At 40.3% G+C, this 20,841-nt stretch overlaps 4 protein-coding genes across 4 annotated transcripts; 1 reads left to right on the top strand and 3 right to left on the bottom strand.

Moving 5' to 3' along the window:
- Positions 1–1,467: 1,467 nt before the first annotated feature.
- On the bottom strand, positions 1,468–5,256 carry LOC4330077 (bifunctional nitrilase/nitrile hydratase NIT4-like). Its single transcript, NM_001401908.1, has 5 exons — positions 4,969–5,256; positions 3,760–3,951; positions 2,558–2,851; positions 2,044–2,325; positions 1,468–1,894 (listed from the first exon to the last, which is right to left on the bottom strand). The coding sequence occupies exons 1-5, from the start codon at positions 5,114–5,116 to the stop codon at positions 1,722–1,724; spliced, it is 1,089 nt and encodes a 362-aa protein (NP_001388837.1). The 5' UTR covers positions 5,117–5,256; the 3' UTR covers positions 1,468–1,721.
- Positions 5,257–8,372: 3,116 nt separating this feature from the next.
- Positions 8,373–11,452, bottom strand: LOC4330076 (bifunctional nitrilase/nitrile hydratase NIT4-like). Its single transcript, XM_015767164.3, has 5 exons — positions 11,044–11,452; positions 10,323–10,502; positions 9,458–9,751; positions 8,923–9,204; positions 8,373–8,700 (listed from the first exon to the last, which is right to left on the bottom strand). Exons 1-5 carry the CDS (start codon positions 11,189–11,191, stop codon positions 8,531–8,533), a joined length of 1,074 nt encoding a protein of 357 aa, XP_015622650.1. The 5' UTR covers positions 11,192–11,452; the 3' UTR covers positions 8,373–8,530.
- Positions 11,453–12,450: 998 nt separating this feature from the next.
- LOC4330075 (proteasome subunit alpha type-2) lies at positions 12,451–16,715 on the bottom strand. The gene is made up of 11 exons (XM_015769891.3): positions 16,554–16,715; positions 16,378–16,454; positions 15,394–15,458; positions 15,238–15,284; positions 14,469–14,544; positions 14,223–14,290; positions 13,535–13,604; positions 13,203–13,288; positions 12,986–13,048; positions 12,845–12,910; positions 12,451–12,726 (listed from the first exon to the last, which is right to left on the bottom strand). Exons 1-11 carry the CDS (start codon positions 16,592–16,594, stop codon positions 12,678–12,680), a joined length of 708 nt encoding a protein of 235 aa, XP_015625377.1. The 5' UTR covers positions 16,595–16,715; the 3' UTR covers positions 12,451–12,677.
- A 183-nt stretch (positions 16,716–16,898) lies between these two features.
- LOC4330074 (protein PEROXIN-4) lies at positions 16,899–20,639 on the top strand. The gene is made up of 6 exons (XM_015769893.3): positions 16,899–16,996; positions 17,653–17,699; positions 18,406–18,525; positions 18,616–18,744; positions 19,049–19,178; positions 20,330–20,639. Exons 2-6 carry the CDS (start codon positions 17,694–17,696, stop codon positions 20,416–20,418), a joined length of 474 nt encoding a protein of 157 aa, XP_015625379.1. The 5' UTR covers positions 16,899–16,996; positions 17,653–17,693; the 3' UTR covers positions 20,419–20,639.
- The last annotated feature ends 202 nt before the right edge of the window (positions 20,640–20,841 follow it).

The following is a 20,841-nucleotide window of genomic DNA, read 5'->3' as shown; positions in this document are numbered from 1 at the left end:
ATTTTGCTTCAAATTTATTAAATAGTTATCTCGTTATTAAGATTTTAAAAGACCAAACCTTACCATCCTCGTGTTTCTAAATTTGTAGTTTTTAAAAGTCACACTAGTTGATACCATTTACTTCTGTCATATTATTCTTTATTTACTTGCTCGATCTACTACTATTTCTATTCATTCTTTTTGGAACCTTTAAAAACTGGGCTTCTTCATTATACTCCTCCATGACCGTCCACTGCATCTTCTCTTTATTGTCATTGCTATTTTAAAAATCGAACATAATTATCGTTTAAGTCTATTTTTTTACTTTATAGAAGTTGCGCTAAAACGTCAGCGACTTTGTTCTCTACGTGTACTTCTCTACGGCTCGTCCGCTGCATCCCTTCTTTATTGTCATTGAGATTTTAAAATCAAACATGATTATCAAACACGCTGCAGCAGATCACCTATCACGTTCAGTTATTATTACAGGATGAATATCTAAAAACAGAAAAAAAAAGAAAAAAGAAACTTCAGGCTCATGTGTTAATCCTTACCCAGGCATTCTGGGTCATATACTCATATACCTCAATCAGTTTTAAGAATTACTCCCTCCGTCCCAGAAAAAGACAAACTCTGGTTTCCGTGTCCAACGTTTGACCGTCCATCTTGTTTGAAAAAATTATGAAAAAAATTAGAAAGATAAGTTACGCATAAAGTATTAATCATGTTTTATCATCTAACAACAATGAAAATACTAATTATAAAAAAAATTCATATAAAATGGACAGTCAAACTTTAGCACGGAAACCCAAGGTTTGCTTTTTTTTTTGACGGAGGGAGTACAGTACATGCATTGCAGTGCAGTTATGCAGACTAAGAGCAAGTTTAATAGTATAGCCCTACTAGCTCCAAATCATCTATAGCCAATGTAATAGCCAATTCATATAATAGCTACTTACTGTACTATTAATATCTGGTCACACCTGTCATACACACATTACGTATTGGAGTCCGTGCTGTAGCTGGCTACATATCTGTAGCCAGCTGCTCTTCTCTCTTCCTTTATCTTCTTAAAATATGTTTATAGCTAGCTTATAGCCTGCTATTATACCTGCTCTAAATCTAGCTTCTAATCAAACTGGTCGCAGGCATTGAGGTTTCCGATATCGTTACCAAAAAGCCAAAGCAACATTTGGCAAAGCAGAATGCTTCCTCTGAACTCGTGCCTTTTCTTTTGGAGTATTCCCTTTGTTCCATAAGTCATTTTAGTTTTATCCTAAGTGACCAAGTTTATAAAAGAATCATCATCTACAACATCAAATTAGTTTCATTAAATCCACCATGAAATATATCTTGATAGTGCATTTATGTATTATTGTAGCAATTTTCTATATCCTCAGCCAAAGTTAGAGAAGTTTAACTTATGATAAAACTAAAATAATCTGTAATATGGCACCAAGGGAGTAGAACGTAAAATAACCACATGTGTGACAGTGAAACCATCGTAGTGCCAGTTCATGCACTACTCATATTTGATATGGAGGGGAACCAAGTTTGATCTGACACCTACCTTGATAGATACACAGCATAAAAGGGGCAAGTTCTACAGACCTCAGAAGTTTGTTCTGGACTGCAATTTACAAGCAAGGGGATGACAGGGACGTCAAGCATGAACGATCGGAGCCAATGATTCACCGTCTAGTGACAGTAATCAGTTTTGCGATTGACTCTGATTATCTTGCTTAGTAGGGCTTTGCAGTGCTGTCACTTTTTGCGGCTGTCGTCTTCTCAGCGGCAGAAGTGAAAGACACAGGGAGGTGCGGCTGGTCATTCACTACCAAGCTCAAGACCTCAGGTCGAGCATAGTGGCCCACCACATCAAAATCAAACTTGGCTCGCACGATTTCTCCAAGGTCTGCGAATGAATTTCATTACAAATTTTAATATGAATTGTCTAATCACAACTATTCAAAATTTGGTGCCAGAAAACTGAGGGAGCACATAAACAAAATTGGGGCAAATGCATGTACGAAAAACCTAGTACATATGCAATTATTTTCTCACCTAGATCAGCTGTAATCAGCGCCTCCCCTTCGTAGTTGGGACCTGCCAAGACTTCTCCGGATGGTGAAATGATGACGCTACCTCCAGGGCAGACAACAGTGTCTGGAGAAGGCTCTTCACCTAAACCAGAAAATACATACTCCGGTGGTGGAGGATAGTCCTTTCTACGGCAGAATTGATTTGCTGACAGGACAAAGCATCCCCCCTCTAAGGCAATATGAGTCATGGAGGCTTGCCAAACTTGTCTGGAATCAGCAGTTGGAGCACAATATATCTCAATACCTGTGTAGTGCATACAATATATGAGTAGATGATGAAGAAATTCAAGTGCCACTGCCACACCAGCGTTTTTATTTTTTTTCACATTTGCCTATCTGACTTATTCTGAAACCAAATTCATTTTGTTATTTCAGGAATATCATCTCATGAAACCATGTCACTTCCTCATAAGCTGTATGAACTATGAAGACTTCTAGTGGTATTGTAGTAACAATATTCCAAGAAATAGTCTTACCTTTACCATAAAGTGCTGTCCGCAACAGTGGCATTTTATTTTCCCAGCAAATTAGGGCTCCGATCTTTCCAAGTGGAGTATCATAAACAGGAATTGTTGATCCATCTCCAAATCCCCATATTATTCGTTCTAATGCTGTTGGCATGAGCTTTCGGTGCTTACCTAGGTACCGTCCTAGAGGATCAAAGAAGAGCACCGAGCAATACAGAGTGTAACCTTCCCTTTCAATCACTCCCATCACTAAAAATACTTTATATTTTCCAGCCATAGCAGCCAAGCGTGTCACCTCTGGGCCTGTAAGTCAGAAGATGGATATATCAATCTAGAAGAAACAAAATGTATGTCCACAGTGATGAAACAGCTAGAAAGCTGAATTTTTATGATAAAACACAAAATCTGTTTTCTTATGATAAAACACAATAAAAAGCATACAAAACAGCACAGGATATGGGGTTATTGATTTGACAACAATCAATCCATGCCTGGAACCAGAAAGCATGATCATAACATCTAGCTGAAGCAGTCGAGGCAAGTATGAGTATCAATAATCCATTGTAGATGTTTCTCCATTTTGGGGAAATCCTATGCCTTACTTGAACAATTACCAAAGCTATGGTCTTTTTTTTTTTTACATCAGATTAAGTAATTGGATAGATCTTTGGTAACATCTATGACTTCTTTCCCCTAAAAAGTTCTCCAGAGTCTAATATGAGATGGATATTTCTAGTACTCCCTCCATCCAAAAGTGTTAGGCATATACTATTTTTTTGGTTTTTCCAAAAGAGATGGTCATATTTGTAGTCTCCATATGCTAAATTAATTGTTGACCAGAATCCGAATAGCCATCTTAATACTTATAGGTTGCATGTATGCATATAGTTCCTTGGTTTTGTTACATGGGGGATGAGTGAATTCCTCCTTGGTCTTGGTGACAAAAGAAATATGCCTTACTTTTTTGTATGGATAGAGTATTCAGCAAACACAGTGTTGACAGAAATATGCAATTTAAACAATCAACACACACATATATATATATATATATATATATATATATATATATTTCTTTTTGATGATAAAAGGGCATGAACGGATAAGTCAATAGCAAAGAACACTTTGTTTGGCAGGGATCAATCCTAGCCCGTTCCCCATGGGTGGCCCGGGATTTTAAGTGAATTGATATATTCCATTACATTACCACTTACCAGGCACTTCTATTGCCGCCGCATGATACTTCCGGAATTCTTCCTTCCCCTTGTCTTTTGGATTACCAATGCTTATGTTGGCCCCAAAGCCAAATGTGGATCCACGAGGATAGCCGCCAACAAAAGCTTCTGGGAACACAACCAACTGTGAACCATACCCAGCAGCCTCCTCTATCAACCTCTCTGCTTTATCTGCAGTATGAATAGCAATGTGAATAATAAACAATCGTTTCTAATGCAATGCATCGATCTGGTTCTCCCAAAGTGTCAGTATTGGCCTTAATGTTTACATGCATAAAGTAGAAAAATAATATGCATTATGTGTCTTTCCTAGGCAATGGCAGTGATTGGAGGAGGTAGTGCCATAGTGCAAAAGGATAGGCACTTGGACATGAATACATGATCACACGAGCCCATGATGCAGCATGCTGCAACAGAAAATAGCATATAATAGAGTTTTAACATTTTGTCTGGCCTGGCAGAATAGATCATTTCACTGGGTCATATAATCAGTGGGTTATTTTAGCAGAATAAGAAAATGTGCATTCTGCCCAAAACCTGTGATACAAATGTGCTCACCATTTGTAAAATTTCCAAAGGCTCAACAGCTTTGTTTAATATCCAAAGGTACTAAATAAGGCTCAATAACAAATTAAACTCTTGAAGAAAGCTCCTCAGTTGAATACTGGGCCAGCCCTTGCTGCAAAATCTTTCAGTGGCATGATTTAAATATAGCAAATACTACTAACAAAAATTTTCCTACAGATAACACGCACAGAACAAAAAATTGTGGCGACCATTAGTTAGGTAAATGCATAATTTACAAGATGGGGTATAACATACGGCAATCATGACAATTGGCAAAGCAAAAATCATATAACAATTAACAAAGTAAAATCAAAGTAAGAGCTCACAAGGACCGTGAACAAACCACAAGAAATAAAATCTGATAGATGTAACCTATCATGATTTCACCTCAAATGACAAAGGACATCCAACAATTACCTCCAATTCTGCGCATATTGCTTACTCATTACCAACAAATGACACCTATACCAAATCTCACACTGAACCCTCTTAATTAATAACCACTAGCTGCAGCACATTGGTGATTTCTGACTTATTTTATCTACCAACAACAACAAAAGAAAATTCACCAAAGCAAGGGGGGGCACACACGAGCGTTGAGCGTACGTGTGCTGTGCTTACCTAGAGTGGCCGGGGTGTCGTAGAACACGGTGGAGGCCTGCACGACGGTGGCCCTGACCGTGGCGGCGCCCGAGTCGGCGCCGCCGTTCATCTCCACCTCCGCAATCACCGGCGGCCCACCGCCCGAGCCCGAGGGGACCATAGCCATCGGTACGGCACGCGCGCCGCCGCTCGAAGTGGACGCGGGAGAAATGGGGGCCGGCGGCGAGGAGGGAGATGGTGGGGGAGGAGCTGAAGCTGAACTGTCAAGTGTGACTAGGAGCAGAAGACGAGGGAGCGAAATCCATCACGGATGCTTCTAGACCCTACACCTTCTCCAGCCTTTTTCCATGGCTGTAACTTTCCCGTTTCCTCTTTCCCTCTCTTCTTTGGCACGTGAACGAAGAAAAAAATAATTTACAAATAAAGTTTCTCAAGTTTGAGTGAATTACGCTTTAGACCACATTTTATTACCTAAACATATCTTTTCACTTTGGACCGGATAAATTTGCCATTGTTGCAATTTGAACCACCATGAACGATTTTTTTTCTCGTGCAATCAACGACCTTAAACACATCAGCTTTAGTATACGGCCGATCTCCTCTATATATGGTTCATATGTTTGCCGAAAGGGAAGTTAGTCATGACGAGAAAAGTTGTTTATAGTAGTCCAAACCGCAACAATGGTAAATTTACCCGGTCCAAATTGAAAAGATAGGTTTAAGGGTGGTCCAAATTGAAACTTGGGTAATAAAAGGTGGACTAAAGTGCAATTTAGTCAAGTTTTTATATCTGTATTGTTCTTGGTATGGAATACTACGAAAATAGAGAAATTCATTAGTGCATAAAAACTGGACTAGGAGTAGGAGAGATTATTTCACCAAGATTACTGAACAAGTTGTAGTGGCCGTTTTGAACTAAGACGGACAAGAAAAACCCACGCATGGTAAAGTGAACCCAGCTCATTCGACTTCAGTGGAGTAACTAATTAGGGCCCCTTTACTTGAAAGAAAAATATAGAAAAATATAGGAACTTTTATTCTGTATAGAAACAATAAACTTTGCTATAGGAAATTTCTCTATATGATTCTTTGAACCAAAGGATTATTGAAAACTATTGAGTCTTATCAAATTTCTAAGGAATGCCCAAATTCATACAAGTTTTGGAGTATTTTTAACATGAGGTTCAATATCATGCGAAGTCTCTTATGAGTTTATCTCTCTCATCTAATTCTTGCATTTTTCGTATGGTCCAATCAAATGATTATTTCATATATTTTTTATGTGTTTTATAATTATTTGTTTTGCGCTTGATTTTTTTGTCAGAATTCTATGTTTTTCCTATTCATCCCTCAATCTTTGTTTCAAATTAGCCCTCACAAGACATATATAGGTTGCATTGGACCGAGGGAGAAACGAGAAAGGGACAATTTTGTTTGTACAATTGTACCCCTACTTTGATATCCAATACCGATTTTACCCTACATTTTAGGGTTGTTGTTTTTTGCCCTATTTTTTTCAATGAATGAGGCGTTTACCCCTGTTTTTGATGGAAGTGAGTGGGATTGGACTTAGTGCGGTAAAGAATTAGAGAAAGAAAGAGATAACGATTTTTTAAATTATTGATTGACCCTTTTACCCCTATAAAATATCCAAGTACCGCTTGGTGTCCCTCCAGGCTTGGGCACTTGGCATCAACTCTTCCCTTCCTGAACCCGAATCCCCGTTGTGAAACAGTGGCGGCAGTGTCCGTGGGCCGGCCAGGCAACGGGGACAACTCGAGCAAGTGCAGGCCACCCAACCCAGTTGCAGTGTGTAGGAGGAGGCTAGGCATTGCACAAGAGGCCATGGTAGAGAGGAGGACAATGGCGGCTGCTGTAGATCAGCGTAGGGAGGAGGTGCGGCTGCTCGACGTGTCGAGGAGGCGACGGGGAGGAGGACAACAGGTCAACGACGGCGGTGGTGGCTCGATGAAAGGAGGAGGCGACAGTGGCAGCTTAGCGCGGGGAGGTGATGGTGGCGGCTCGACGTGGGGAGGAGGTGGCGGCGGCTCGGTGGGAAGAGGAGGCAACAACGGTGGCGGCGGTTTGTGAGAGGAGGCGACGACGACAGCTTGGCACAGGTAGGCAATAGATTTGCTTGACTTGTCTATTTGTTTTTTTCAAGATGTCAAATTTTGAAGCAAATTTTTGTTGATATTTATGTTAAAATTATCATATTAGTAAAAGTTTATCGAATTTGCAAGGTTCATGTGCTAAATGTGGGCAAATTCTCAATCATGAACAAAAACAGGGGAAGTTTGCAACATGAGTAAGGGTATTGAATGCCTTCTCGCTAAAGATTTAACATCGTTAATCTGTCCATCAAAAGTAGGGGCTAAATTTATCTTTATTTCAAAAAACCATGGGCAAAAACAAAACCCTAAAATACTGGGCAACATCAATATTAAACATTAAAGTAGGGGTAAGAATGAAATTGCCCCAAAGAGAAAAGGTTATATAATTTCCATAGAGAAAAACACAGGAAAGAAATAATATAAATCACATGAATACGGATACAAAATAAGGAAACACAATAATTGTAAAAGGATGGATGTTTGCAACGTAGAAATTTTAGTGGGTGATTTGATTACATCCTGTTAATCCTCTTTTAGTCTCTAACCAAGTATGTATCATTACTTCTTTAATCCTCAATATCCGGTGGTAGGAGGAAGCAATAGCTGCCTGAGCTTTGCCAGCCGTACAGCAGCAACGCGAGAAATCACATAGCCTGCTGTGCTCCCATGGACCTAGGGCCTATTTGGATTGTTGCCTTACCAATTTTTTGGTAGTGCCAAAATGTAGACAAGTTTTGGCACTACCAAAACTTTGGTAAGGTAAAATTGTACTTGATCATATTTGGTTTGCTACCAATATAGAGTTAAAATGTGAAATTTTAGTGAAGAATGTTCTAGATGACGCCAAATCTAGATTAGGTATTACCAATGAATAGGCTTCAATCCAAATCAAACACAATTACTATTCAAATTACCAAAATATTGGTAGTGCATGTTTTTGGTAGCAATCCAAATAGGCCCCTAATTGCTCAATCAATAGCTCGATCAATAGAAACTTCTGGACGACCTTCTGGACAACCGCTGCACGCACGCACACGAGCGTTTCACGCTGCACGTGCGCAAACAGGATCAAGCCGTCCCGCGAAACCGGTGTTGCCACGTAGCACATTGTTCTTTCAATTTTTTGCATGGAATTCGTATTATAAGATTTGGAACAATTGTTAGCCACAGCGAAACTGATGGTAGAAATGGAATGTAGAATACTGTATGATTTGTTGGAAATTGAATACTGAGTACTGTGTTATCGCAATCTACATTTGGGAGTTGGGACGTCTTCACTAACGAATAAGAGGAAGAAACATGACACGATTTTCAGACGAGTATTACAGCACTATAGGCACCAATTGTTTATCAGGGAAGCATCGTCTCCAAATCTTTACAAGAAACTAAAGACAGATTATTCATGTGATACCAACACTGGCCAGCTGACAATTTTATTGCACACCGCGATGGAAGATTAATGGCCATCAGGTCCTAGAGATACCGTCACTCTTTGCAGCAGAATTTTTCTCTGCAGCAGAAGTAAAAGAAACGGGCAGCTTTGATTCGGTTTTCACGGTCAGGCTCAGCACCTCGGGTCGTGCATAGTGTCCCACGACGTCGAAATCAAACTTAGCTCGAGCAATTTCTCCAAGGTCTGCAAAACATACCATGCAATTTCTCTTTAGTGTTCTTGTGGTGTTTCACGGTTACAATACTGTTCTTTGGGCAGAGGGTTATAATCTGATATCTGTAGAAATAATTGCACAAATACAGCTGGATACATCTACACCAACTGCTACTACATATGAAAAAAGGGCTGGGATGTAGTAGTCAACAAGTGAGCATGGAATTTACTTGAAGGTTCCACGTTTCTTACCCAAGTCAGCTGTGAGGAGGCCCTCGCCTTCATAGTTTGGACCTGCCAGAACTGTTCCAGATGGTGAGACGATGGAACTTCCTCCAGGCCAAATAACAGATTCTGGGGATGGCTCTTCATCAAGGCCACCAAAAGTATATTCAGGCGCTGGTGGATAGTTCTTTCTGCGACAAAACTGGTTTGCAGAAAGTACAAAGCATCCCCCTTCAACGGCAATATGCGTCATGGAGGCCTGCCAACTAGGCGAGAAATCAGCAGTTGGAGCACAGTATATCTGAACACCTGCATGAATGTAGAAGATACTTCAGGTAAAATATAAACTCAAGCACATGATACATGGTGCATCTTCAGAGTCACTCAAAGTACATTTCTCCTTTTTTTTTTCAAGGTAGTAGTGTCTAACAAATGAACAACCCTAGTATCCCTTTTGTGGTGTCTTAACTCTTAACTTCTTTGCATTACCAATCGATATAACTTTAACCCAGAGTACTTGCTCAGGTCGAGAAACATATCATATTGCTAGAACTAGGAATACCTTTAGCGTACATTGCTGTCCTGAGAAGTGGCATTCTGTTTTCCCAGCAAATGACGGCACCAATCTTCCCTATTGGAGTATCATAAACAGGTATAGTAGATCCATCCCCAAACCCCCAAAACACTCGTTCCAGTCCAGTAGGCATGACCTTGCGGTGTTTCCCGAGGTATTTCCCCAGAGGATCAAAGAAGAGCACTGTATTATATAGTGTGTACCCTACCCTTTCAACCACCCCCATCACCAAGAAAATCTTGTATTTTCCAGCCAATGCAGCTAAGCGGGTCACCTCTGGACCTGCATTCAACAGAAGTCGGTAAAATGTCTTGCAGGGGCACTGCATAGTGCATATCCTCTGTAGCAAGGAAAGCTAGATATTAAGTGGGGAGAACCGGAGAATAGCTAAAAAATGATGTAAGACGTATTTTAACTGAATTAATTGACGGAAAAAAAAAGTTAAGATGGATATGATCAACACGAATTCTGAACATTACTACAGAAAAAAAAAAGGGCGGTTACTAATGCTTTTATTCATTAATGCATAGCTATCATATATGATTATCAGCTTGGGATCTGCATCACGAGTTAGGTCTCCTTATCATTTTTTTTTCTGTTTTACCTTTCACAATTTAGGGAACATGGTTGAAATTGATATTTCAGGGTTTATACTTCACATTTAGCAGTGTATTTTCTTTTTTTTTTAGATAATAGCAGTGTCTTTTCTAATAGATTGATAACCTAAATAAAATAAAGCACTGAACTTTAAAAAAAAAATGAAAATGATAAAGCAAAAGACCTTGGTTTGGAAACACTCGATAAACATAGCGTACGACAACGATATATTAATTACTAAACTATTTCAGAATACCAGGCACATCTATAGCAGCTGCATGATATTTATGGAAGTCTTCCTTTCCCTTGGCAGATCGATTGCCAATAGTCAGTCCAAAGGTAGATCCATGAGGGTAACCACCAACAAAGACTTCTGGAAATAGAACTATCTGTGAACCATATCCAGCTGCTTCAGCTACCAGTTTCTCTGCTTTATCTGCAGTGCAAAGCAGTTAAAGAAATTAGCATAATATCGTTACCCCGTTTATTTAGGATTTTATTCATAAAAAGTAACATGTCATATGATCATACATTTACAGTTTTAATTCCATTGAACTATTTACTTGTTTCATTCTCCACTAGATTAGGTAGATAGGATCATTGCAGATAAATCATTAATTACCTCATTAAGGCCATGTTCGGTTAATCCACTAGAGGGAGGGATTGGATAGGTAACCCCAGTAAGACAGCCGTTTGGCTTTCAATATAAGCCGGGTCGTAAGACCTTATTTCTAAAAATAAAAATATTGGCGCACACGGAGATATCCTACTTCCTGCCCAGTTTCAGTTCACTCCCGGTGTTTTGCGTGTGGGTAAATTAGTGTCGCTGTGCGGGCGAGACAAATAAGCAAGCACCTTGCGCGCACCACCTAATCCAAACAGCCACACGGGCGAGACAAACAATCGAACACCTCGCGGGTGATACTAGCTGCAGCAGCAGCAGCAGCAACAGCATAAACGAAGATGGCAGAACGCACCGAGAGTCGCAGGGGTGTCGTAGAACACGGTGCAGGCCTGCACGACGGTGGCACGCACGGTGCCGGTGGCACCCTGGTCGGCGCCGGCGTTCATCTCCACCTCCGTAACCACCGGCCCACTGCCCGAGCTCGCGGGGGCCAAAGCCATCGCTCCCCCACCCCTCCCAAGAAATTGAGCGGGAAGGGGATCTCGTTGGGGGGAGGGGGGGAGGCCGTGTGCTACTTGTCGTACTTCCTTTTGAGGTAATCGCGGACGAACTGGTCGCGGGCGAGCGTGCGCGCCCGCTGGGGCTCGACGTGGGCGTAGGAGAGGTGGACGCCGTAGGCGAGGAGGCCTGCGCCGAAGGCGAAGAGAGCGACGGTGGAGAGGAGCTGACGAGGAGTGGACGGGGAGCACAACCCCATCCGCGAGGAGTGTTTTTGGTGGGGGGACCGGATTGTAAAAGGTGAATGCGACGGCGACGGCGGCGGCGGCGGCAGCCGCGACTGATTGGAAGAGGACGAGTGGACGACCCGAGTACCGGCTGCTCTTTCGATCCTCCACCTACGTATGTTTCTTGACTAACAATTTCTTTTAATTTTGTATACTTTATAATTATTAGCATATAGGAGATTTTAACTCTGTATATTTTCCATACTTTACAGGAGATTTTTATCTGTATTTTTTCAGTGGAGTGATAACCATTTGCTTATAGTATATTCCCTCCATCCCAAAAAAAAAGATAAACCGTGGGTTTCCGTGCCAACGTTTAACTGTCTATCTTATATGAAAAATTTTTATAATTAGTATTTTCATTGTTGTTAGATGATAAAACATGATTAATGCTTTATGCGTGACTTATCTTTTTAATTTTTTTTATAATTTTTTCAAATAAGACGGACGGTCAAACGTTGGCACGGAAACCCACAGTTTGCCTTTTTTTTGGGACGGAGGGAGTAGGGGCCAGGGGAGAAGTTTGCACATGTATACATGCACACTCACACATCAGCCTTTATACCCTTACACCGAATTTTTTAAAGAAATACTAGAGTACACGTTAAAGAAATTCTACCCATCGTTTAGCTAAATTCAGATAATACGACATATTAACAAAATAATAATAATTTATGGATACGTGTTCTTAGTGGCATAAATGCTAATGTAAAAAAATAAACCTCTATGAAAAACTTTAAAATCAAATTTTAAAATTTGAAATTTGAAATGCTGTACAGAGGAAACTACGATGGGGCCTGAGCTATTTCCTGTATATGTTTTAACAGCTCATATTATTTTGCATCTACGCAGTAACGCAGACATGCACATGTTTTACGGATGCAAACTCAACCAAGATATTCCTTCGTGATCTGTTTTGACTGTTTCACAAGTACTGTCAGGGCAAATGATATGTCGGGAGGAGACACAATATATGCGCCAAATACCTCCTTAGAAGAGAACCAAATACAACATTCACCCAACAATATCTTGTTTACGATGGGGATTCAAAAGTAGGTCCACCACTTCATCTCATGCATATCACTGAAGCAAATCAGTTTACAATAGGTTTAAGTGACAAATGGTAAGAGACAAGAAGCCTCATGACTACGGCTCAAGAGTGTCACTTAGAACAGTAAACTATCAAATGTCAACAGACAATTTACTCCACCTCTTCCAAGAAATCCTTGATCTCTGCCGGGGTTAGAACTCTGCATTTTGTACAGAAAGTAACTTGTCAGTAACTTGTTATGGCATGTTCACAAGACAGAAGTTGCATTGCATATACGTGGCAGTAAAAAACAGCTTGATCAAGTCTGTATGACATACTTGAATTCACGGTCAGATCGAATAACTCCAATTTCAATATTGTTGGCTGAGATTTGACCCTCATATCTGCAACCCCCGAATCAGTCAGTAACTCAGTAAGGATGTTCCGGAAATAGAAACAGAAGCACCTACAAGACATACCCTTCTTTCAGAGTCAAAATGGCAGTATGGATGGCATCATCAAGCTCCATGTCTTCTGTGTATCTGAAATGAGGACATAAAGAGGTTGAACAACAGTACAAGTGCAGTCATACAACTTTGGAAAGAAGATATCCTCGTAAACAAATCCACTTTATTTCTGATCAGATTGAGGAAAACAGAGTGTAGTACAATACAATATTAGTGGTATGCTATGTACCTTTTTTCAAGAAATGTCTTTGCATTGGAGACATTTTTCCCCATAGCTGATGCTTTCCAGGAGAAGTATGATCCTGAGGGATCAACCTGTAGAAATAATACAGCACATCTGGCATTATACCAATTTTACACCATAACAAAATATGACAAATTGACAGGTAAAATTTCAGTCCAGAAGAACAAAACTAGCACAACTAATAGTGGTGATCTGCTATTAGATGCTTTGTGCAAACAACACTTTGCAGCTTATTATTGAGACAAGGGTCAACGTACACATTAATTTTGAAACAGTTGCAACAAAAAAGAGCCCCTATCACGCAGCTATCTGCATACCTGATACAGCTGTGGGCCATTGTCATCGTACCCGGCAATCAATAATGATACTCCAAATGGTCTTACACCACTGCAACAAACAAGTTGGCCGTGAGTCATGCCTCAGAAATTCGGTTACATCATATATTCATATCTTTAAGGAGTGAACTGTACTTCAGGATTCACCAATCAACATAAGAACCAACTACCACATAGCATGTAATGTGATTTATAACAAGATGTATGTCTTAATTATTCCTCTGATGTTTTTTTTTCTTTTTTGTTTCAATGATGTCAAAGTGAATTATAAAATGCAAATGACTGGAAAATCCTATGTGTTACAGGTATGAAACTACCCAACTTGCTTGGTTACATTAGCAATTTAATTCTCAATGGCCCAATTTCAATAAAATTTTATCCATCCAGTGAAAATCCAAGTGGAAGTTCACACAGCAGATCATATATATTCTTCCCAGCAGGTCAATTAACAAGCTTCTGCATCAACACACATCAATGTGATGTACATGTTGAAAGTTTTCGGTACTGAACATCTGAATTATCGAATACAATATTGAATGAATGGTACTGTTAAGTTATAGTAAAAATATCCCACAAATATATCCATACAAATTAATTAGGTCGAACAAGTGCAAGAATATATTATTTAACAATATCATTGATAGAAATGGAAAACTCTGAAGTAGCATACCCAGACTGTGTGAACTCCTGCATAACAGCAGCAGTTTCTCGGACAAGCTGAGTAACAGGGATAGTTTCCTGCATTAGAAAAAGGAAGAACAATCATGAGAAATAAGTAAATGATGGAAAAGATCATGACTGTCGTACATGAAAAATTGCATGCTATCCGAAATAGCAATTTATTGAAAAATATATGTCTTTACAAAACATACAATAGTTATCTGAAGTATAAATCAAATGAACTGTAAAAAACCACCTTGTACAACCGATAATACTGCTGTGCTTGTTTCCGACTTTTTCTCACAAGAACACGGAAATCGGGACCCATCCCACTGAAAGAAGTGCACAGGTAAGTAAACATGTATTATTGAATTGCAACTGATATTAACAGCAGCAAGCTGAGAGATGTAACAAACTAACAAATAATTTAAAGACAGAATGCAGCTGTTCTCTCAGACCACTGTACAAGGCTGCAGATGGATTGAAGAACTATTTTTTATGCTTTAGTCCAGTGAATAGATAAACTATAAATACCTTACAAGCTAATCAACAAAAATCCAGAGATCTGCATGCTCATTCACCAAGTTGCCTCAAATGTCTAGATATGGATTTCCAAAGTTACTGCAATCTGATGTGCATATAACTATAAGACACAGTAAAATACCAATGCACTTATCCTCTTGCAAAGTTTGGAGAGCAAGATAGATATTTTTAATTTGTGCCTTTTTAGGGAAGATTAATATGTGCAAATTTCTCAGGGCGAACTGTGTCACTTGTTCACTAAAACCAGGCGGTTCAAACCAATTATTTATATTACCATTATATTCTTACACAATAGCTCATCTGTGAACTATGTACTGCTAAAATTGTAGAAGCTTACAGCACAGCTAGTGCTCATATAAAGGATCAAGAACATAACTAATAGAATAACAAGTTGGAATAACTCACAATAGCATGTACATGACAACCATAATATATACAAAATAGAAATGTATTCCAACAATGAAGCCAATGTAAAAGGTTACCTGTAGACAACTCCAATGTTCGGAGTCAATGACTGAATCTTTTGCACCTGAATTTGCATATAACTATGTATTAGTGCTTCTGAGAAACAAACAACGAATAGCATGTCGCAACTCACTAAAAGAGGAATTCAGCATTAAGAGTGATGTTAGACTTACAGATGTTTCATCGACTAAAATAGAAGGCAATTTCTTCTCAGTGGCGATAACTACACCATTAGCAGCTGCAAACATAACAAATATACCTCAGAATCAATAAACTAGGCTAAAAGGGAACTGAAGAGAATCAACAGACTGTAGTCTCTGAGCAGTAACTACACAAAAACATATGATAGAACAATCTGGTAAAAACATATGCAGTATGTTCTACACCACAAATTTATTACATACAACAATTACATCTATCAGCGTGAAGAACGCATGTCAAATAGTTTCTTTCAATTTTTCATACACCAAAACAAAATTCATGGGCTAAAACCCCAAGACTTTAAATTGCATAAATACTGACAAGTGGCAACAAAAGCTGATTTTAAGGGTATGTAAACCTACCAGTAAGGTGGACGTTGACAGGGCAAACAAATTAGAATTTTGCACTGATACTAAAATGGGCTTCCAAACCCTAATAGGCACTAGATCAGACTGCACACACATACAACTACTAATGGGAAAACTAGGTCAGCATATACATTCAACGCCGTAAATTGGCATAGAAAACTTCATCATCACAGATGAAACCAAGCAGCTTGTATTTCTTATGTGGTTATAAAGGGGAGCACTTGCCATTGCTGTTACAAGACATACATTTATGTAGATTAATAATGATTTTCCATGGAATCCACAAGCATTTGTAAGCGAAAACGAAGCAAACATTACAAAATTCCCAAGTATCACTAAAGCAGAATAGCAGATGCAAGTAACATGGCACCTATTAGTAACCTAAGCCGTAGCAAACTTCACACTCCAGGTCTCCAGAACAAATAAAAGCTCTGCAACGACCTAAAGTTATGCGAAAAGTGCAAAATCCCCAACAAGCGCCACTTCGTCATGTGAACCGAACCAGCCAAAATCTCAAACCTCCCCTCCCCTTCTCGATTCTCATAACGCAATAGAAGTATAGAGAAGGGATTGCTTCACGGGACGCACCTTTGATCCCGAGGGACGTCTGGCCGGATCCGACCGCGGTGAGCGCGTGCTCGATCTGCACCAGCTTCCCCGACGGGCTGCAAACGAAATCGCCACAAAAACCACAGATGACGAAACCGAAACCGCACCAGATCACGCCCGATCTCCGGGCGAGGGAGGCGCAAGGCAGCACATACCTGAAGGTGGTGAGGGAGAAGGAGTACTGGCTGTCTCCCATGGCCGCCGACGCGCAGGCCTACCTGTGAGCTGCTGCTCTTCGTGTCTCGCGGCGGAAGAGGAGGCGACCGAGCGAGCGATTGCGGCGAGACGGCGTGGGAAGGGAGAGGGAGGCAGAGCACAACTCGCCAAGGAAGAAGAGGAGAGAGAGAAAGAGACTGGATGGATGGATTGCTCCGCAAGAAGGTGGTGGGTCTTGGGCCGGAAATCTGGCCCATCTGTTATTGGGTCAGCCCATGACTCACCCACCTCCCCGTCACGTCGTCTTCCTCCTCATAACTTCTTCCCCACGGGCCAACGGCTGCGCGTCTTCCCGTTCGTCCTCCTGTCCGGTCCGAGTCCCTCTGACGACGCGACTTTCCCCACGCCGGGATCGAGCTCCGGGGAGGGGAGCTGCGAGCTGGTACGTACGCTTGATTTCTTCCCTTGCCACCGCGATATTCCGATGTATCCGTGATGTGTCGTTCATGGGTAGATCGGCTAGGGATTTGGCGGCGTTGAGGAAAGCGATGGCTGCCGGGTGGGGGGAATTGTTGTATTAGACTCTCGAAGCTGATATCTGGTGTGGATTTGCGGTGGAAGCCATGGTCGGAGGCCCAGTGCCTTCCGGGAGTTGTTGGGTTATCGGGAGCCCGGAGGGCAGTGCGGCTCGCCGACTGCTGCCATGATCCCCGTCGGCAAAATCTCCAGATTGGGGGAGATGGGGGGTAGGAACCATTTGGATTAGTAGTGTATACACGGGGTTTCGTTTATTATATTTAGAGCGCTCTACATGTAGACAGCACACAGCAGCTTTAACGTATGGATGGTGTATCGCAGGGAATGTATCTCGAAGACATTGGATTAGGCTATTATTACATTTAGAGAACCAGATTGGGTTTGCGATAACTAGAAATTGAGTCTGTTATGAATTTATTGATGGAGCGGACAGGGAATTACGATTACTATCTGTTTAGCTTTTCAGTTGTGAATGATGATTATTTCAATTTAGCTAATCAAGGTTCCTCAATCAAACCGTTCTAACTTTTTCTATTTATGCTCTTGGTTACATTTTGACAGAAACACTTTGTCATATCAGTCAACAGTAGAGAGGAGACCAGATGCAGGTCAGTTCTAATTCATCTTTGGTTGCACATTTCTTGTATAGTTAGTTAGGTATGTAATGTGATGGCCAACTCTTAATCAACTAATTATTCGGGTTATGTTTTACTGGTCTCACTGAGACGTCCATGCTAAGGTGGTAACATTTAATAGGACAATCCACATTTGGCAGCAATAACTGTACTCATCTTTTCCTTTAGTAAACGGTTTGGCGCCTAGTATAGGGCTCGCGTGTTTGCATGGAAGAGTTGGCACTCGGTAGTTGGAGAGCTTTGCCGACGGTTACCAATGTGACCAGTACTGGTTTTTGTACACCCATACTTTCTTGTCGTCATACACTAGCAAAAGTTTGTGTACATCCCTTACTTTTACTAATGGCTCAATTATATAACTTGATTTACTTCACTACAATAAAACTTATAAATGTTTGGAAGATCATGTCCAAGAGACTTTCAGTATTATTGTTAACTGGAATGAGCTTAACTACTACTCCCTCCGTTTCACAATATAAGTCATTCTAGCATTTCCCACATTTATATTGATGTTAATGAATCTAGGCATATCTATCTATCTAGATTCATTAACATTAATATGAATGTGGGAAATGCTAGAATGACTTACATTGTGAAACGGAGGAAGTATGTGAATTGCTCCTTTAGTTTGGTTCCTAACATGCTATCTGAATGTCTTCAAAATATTTTCTATCGAAAGGCATCTAGAGCTAGGCTCTTTAAGGAGTATAAGGAGGTGCAGCGAGAAAAGTCAGCTGATCCAGATATCCAGTTAATCTGCGATGATTCAAACATATTCAAGTGGACTGCTCTTATCAAGGTGGTTTTTATATTGCAACTTGCAAGGTGATGCTAGAAACAGCAATATAAGTTTTTAACTAATGCCTTTTCTGATTGTATATGTTGTTAGGGCCCTTCGGAGACACCTTTTGAAGGTGGTGTATTTCAACTTGCATTCTCTATTCCTGAGCAATACCCTCTCCTTCCTCCGCAAGTTCGCTTCTTGACCAAAATTTTCCACCCGAATGTGCATTTCAAGGTTACTTCTGCATTGCCTTCTCTGCGTACATTTTACTTTAGGAAATTTGACCTATTTGAAGGCATTTGTCTCTTTCAAGTGTTGGTGAGAATGTAAATATGAAGTTGCTGTCATCTTCTTCATTTTATCAGGTTTTCCTGTAACAATCTGAATGTACTAACATGACAGAATTTACTGTGTAGACTCAACTGTGCTCTTCCTGTTATTGTTTTTGTCAAGTCGCTTCTATATTGTTACATCTGAATTAACAGAATTGAAGGAGTAATTTCAGTTATCATTCTTTTTACCTTGTTTGTGTTTCCAGACAGGTGAGATTTGCCTGGATATCTTGAAGAATGCGTGGAGCCCAGCATGGACACTACAATCCGTTTGTAGAGCCATAATTGCATTGATGGCCCATCCTGAACCAGACAGTCCACTTAACTGTGACTCAGGTAGCTCCACCTTCCTACTAATTCTGCCACATATAGTTCAGCCATTATTTTGTAATGTGAAAGTAATAGATGTTCATGCTCTCACTGAATCAAGCTATGGTGCATGAAGATTTCCATCTTCGAGGCCTCAACCACTCCATGATGTGATCTTTTTGGAGTAGTTTGAGACATGAAAATATTTGGTTCTAATTATTGTCACATGGTACATTAGCCAGTTAAAAAATATGGAGAAAAACTTGGCTATTTACTCTAATGGAGCCCCTCTATATAACCAAAGGAATTACGTGATAATTGATATGGTCAGACTCCAGTATCACCGTTGTCCTAGGCGAGGGCCAATGAGTCCCAGGACGAGGCTGAGTCCACCTCGGGTGGCGGGTGTGCTTGGGATGCTGATTAGATTAGTTCGTTACATTGAAATAGTATATCTTTCCAATTGTTATCTCTTCCCAGTTAGAGTCCAACTTGTAAGGGCCATTAAAAGGTGTTTGCTACATCATCGCGAGTTTCAAGTTCCTTGTCCTCATTCTTTTTATGCCTCATAGTTCCATGCCGCCTACTCTCCTGGGAAGCCTCATCATCCACATGTCCTAATCTTCCGCACACAACAGAAGAAACTGATTTATGTAGTTACAATATTTAATTTTGAGGCGGTCAGAGAAACCATTCCTGCTGATCCATTTTACGCAATATGGATTGAATAATTGCCTTGTAAATATTTCATTGTTGGTTATTAGCATTTATACTAATGAGCTAAGATGTGCAGTGTCACTTATATTGTATAGTTCCTCATTATGAATTAGAATGTAATTTTCCCAGTAAATTTGTATTGGTCCCATTCACCGCCTCACGGTTTATGTTTGAGATTTTTTCAGATGGCACTTTGGTCACATTGCATCCAAAATATGATTATCATAGGTCAAAATTATGAATTACTGTATTTGATAACTTAGGGAGCTCTTGTGTAATTTCATCATCTGATGATCATATACAGTTTGTCGCTTCAAGCATTTTGCAAGTCCGATTTCTGATTGATTATATAGCGGTTTAAATTACTTTTTCATACTTTTTACTTGGTTGTTTGAAAAGAGGCCTGCTGTGATATTTTAATCCTTATCTTAGTTTCTGCTAATTTTCTTCCGTAAATATAGGCAACCTCCTGCGCTCAGGCGACATCAGAGGCTATCAATCCATGGCAAGAATGTATACTAGGTTGGCTGCCATGCCAAAGAAAGGTTAACTCCAGGGTGCAAAAGGAAATATGCGCCAAGCGAAGGCATGGCTGATTCATGTGATTTGCTCTGTTAAGTGTAACTCTTACTGTCACCATGTGAACATCTGGTACTTATTTTCTTACCTCACTCTTATGGATGTATGCCCTGGAGTGAAGAGAAGAAAAACATGCATTGTAATGCTTGGTCTATATGATGTCATAAATATAACTGGGTTCGGTACTTCTAATGCACTGTCCATTGTTCAATTACTTCTCCTCTTTTTCCTGTCCGGATAAAAGAAGAATACTTGTCCTGTATGTTTCTGAAATCGCCATACGGCTCCTATAAAACGCCAGGTTAGAGCCGCACTACTCTAATCTTCTATGATGCTGTCACGCCGAGAATTCCTTTCATATTTGCTGGTGTTCAGTTTAATTAACGCCGCACAC

Source organism: Oryza sativa, chromosome 2 (assembly GCF_034140825.1).
Source record: "Oryza sativa Japonica Group chromosome 2, ASM3414082v1".
Classification (NCBI taxonomy): Eukaryota; Viridiplantae; Streptophyta; class Magnoliopsida; order Poales; family Poaceae; genus Oryza; species Oryza sativa.
This window is presented reverse-complemented; position numbering and strand designations above follow the sequence as displayed.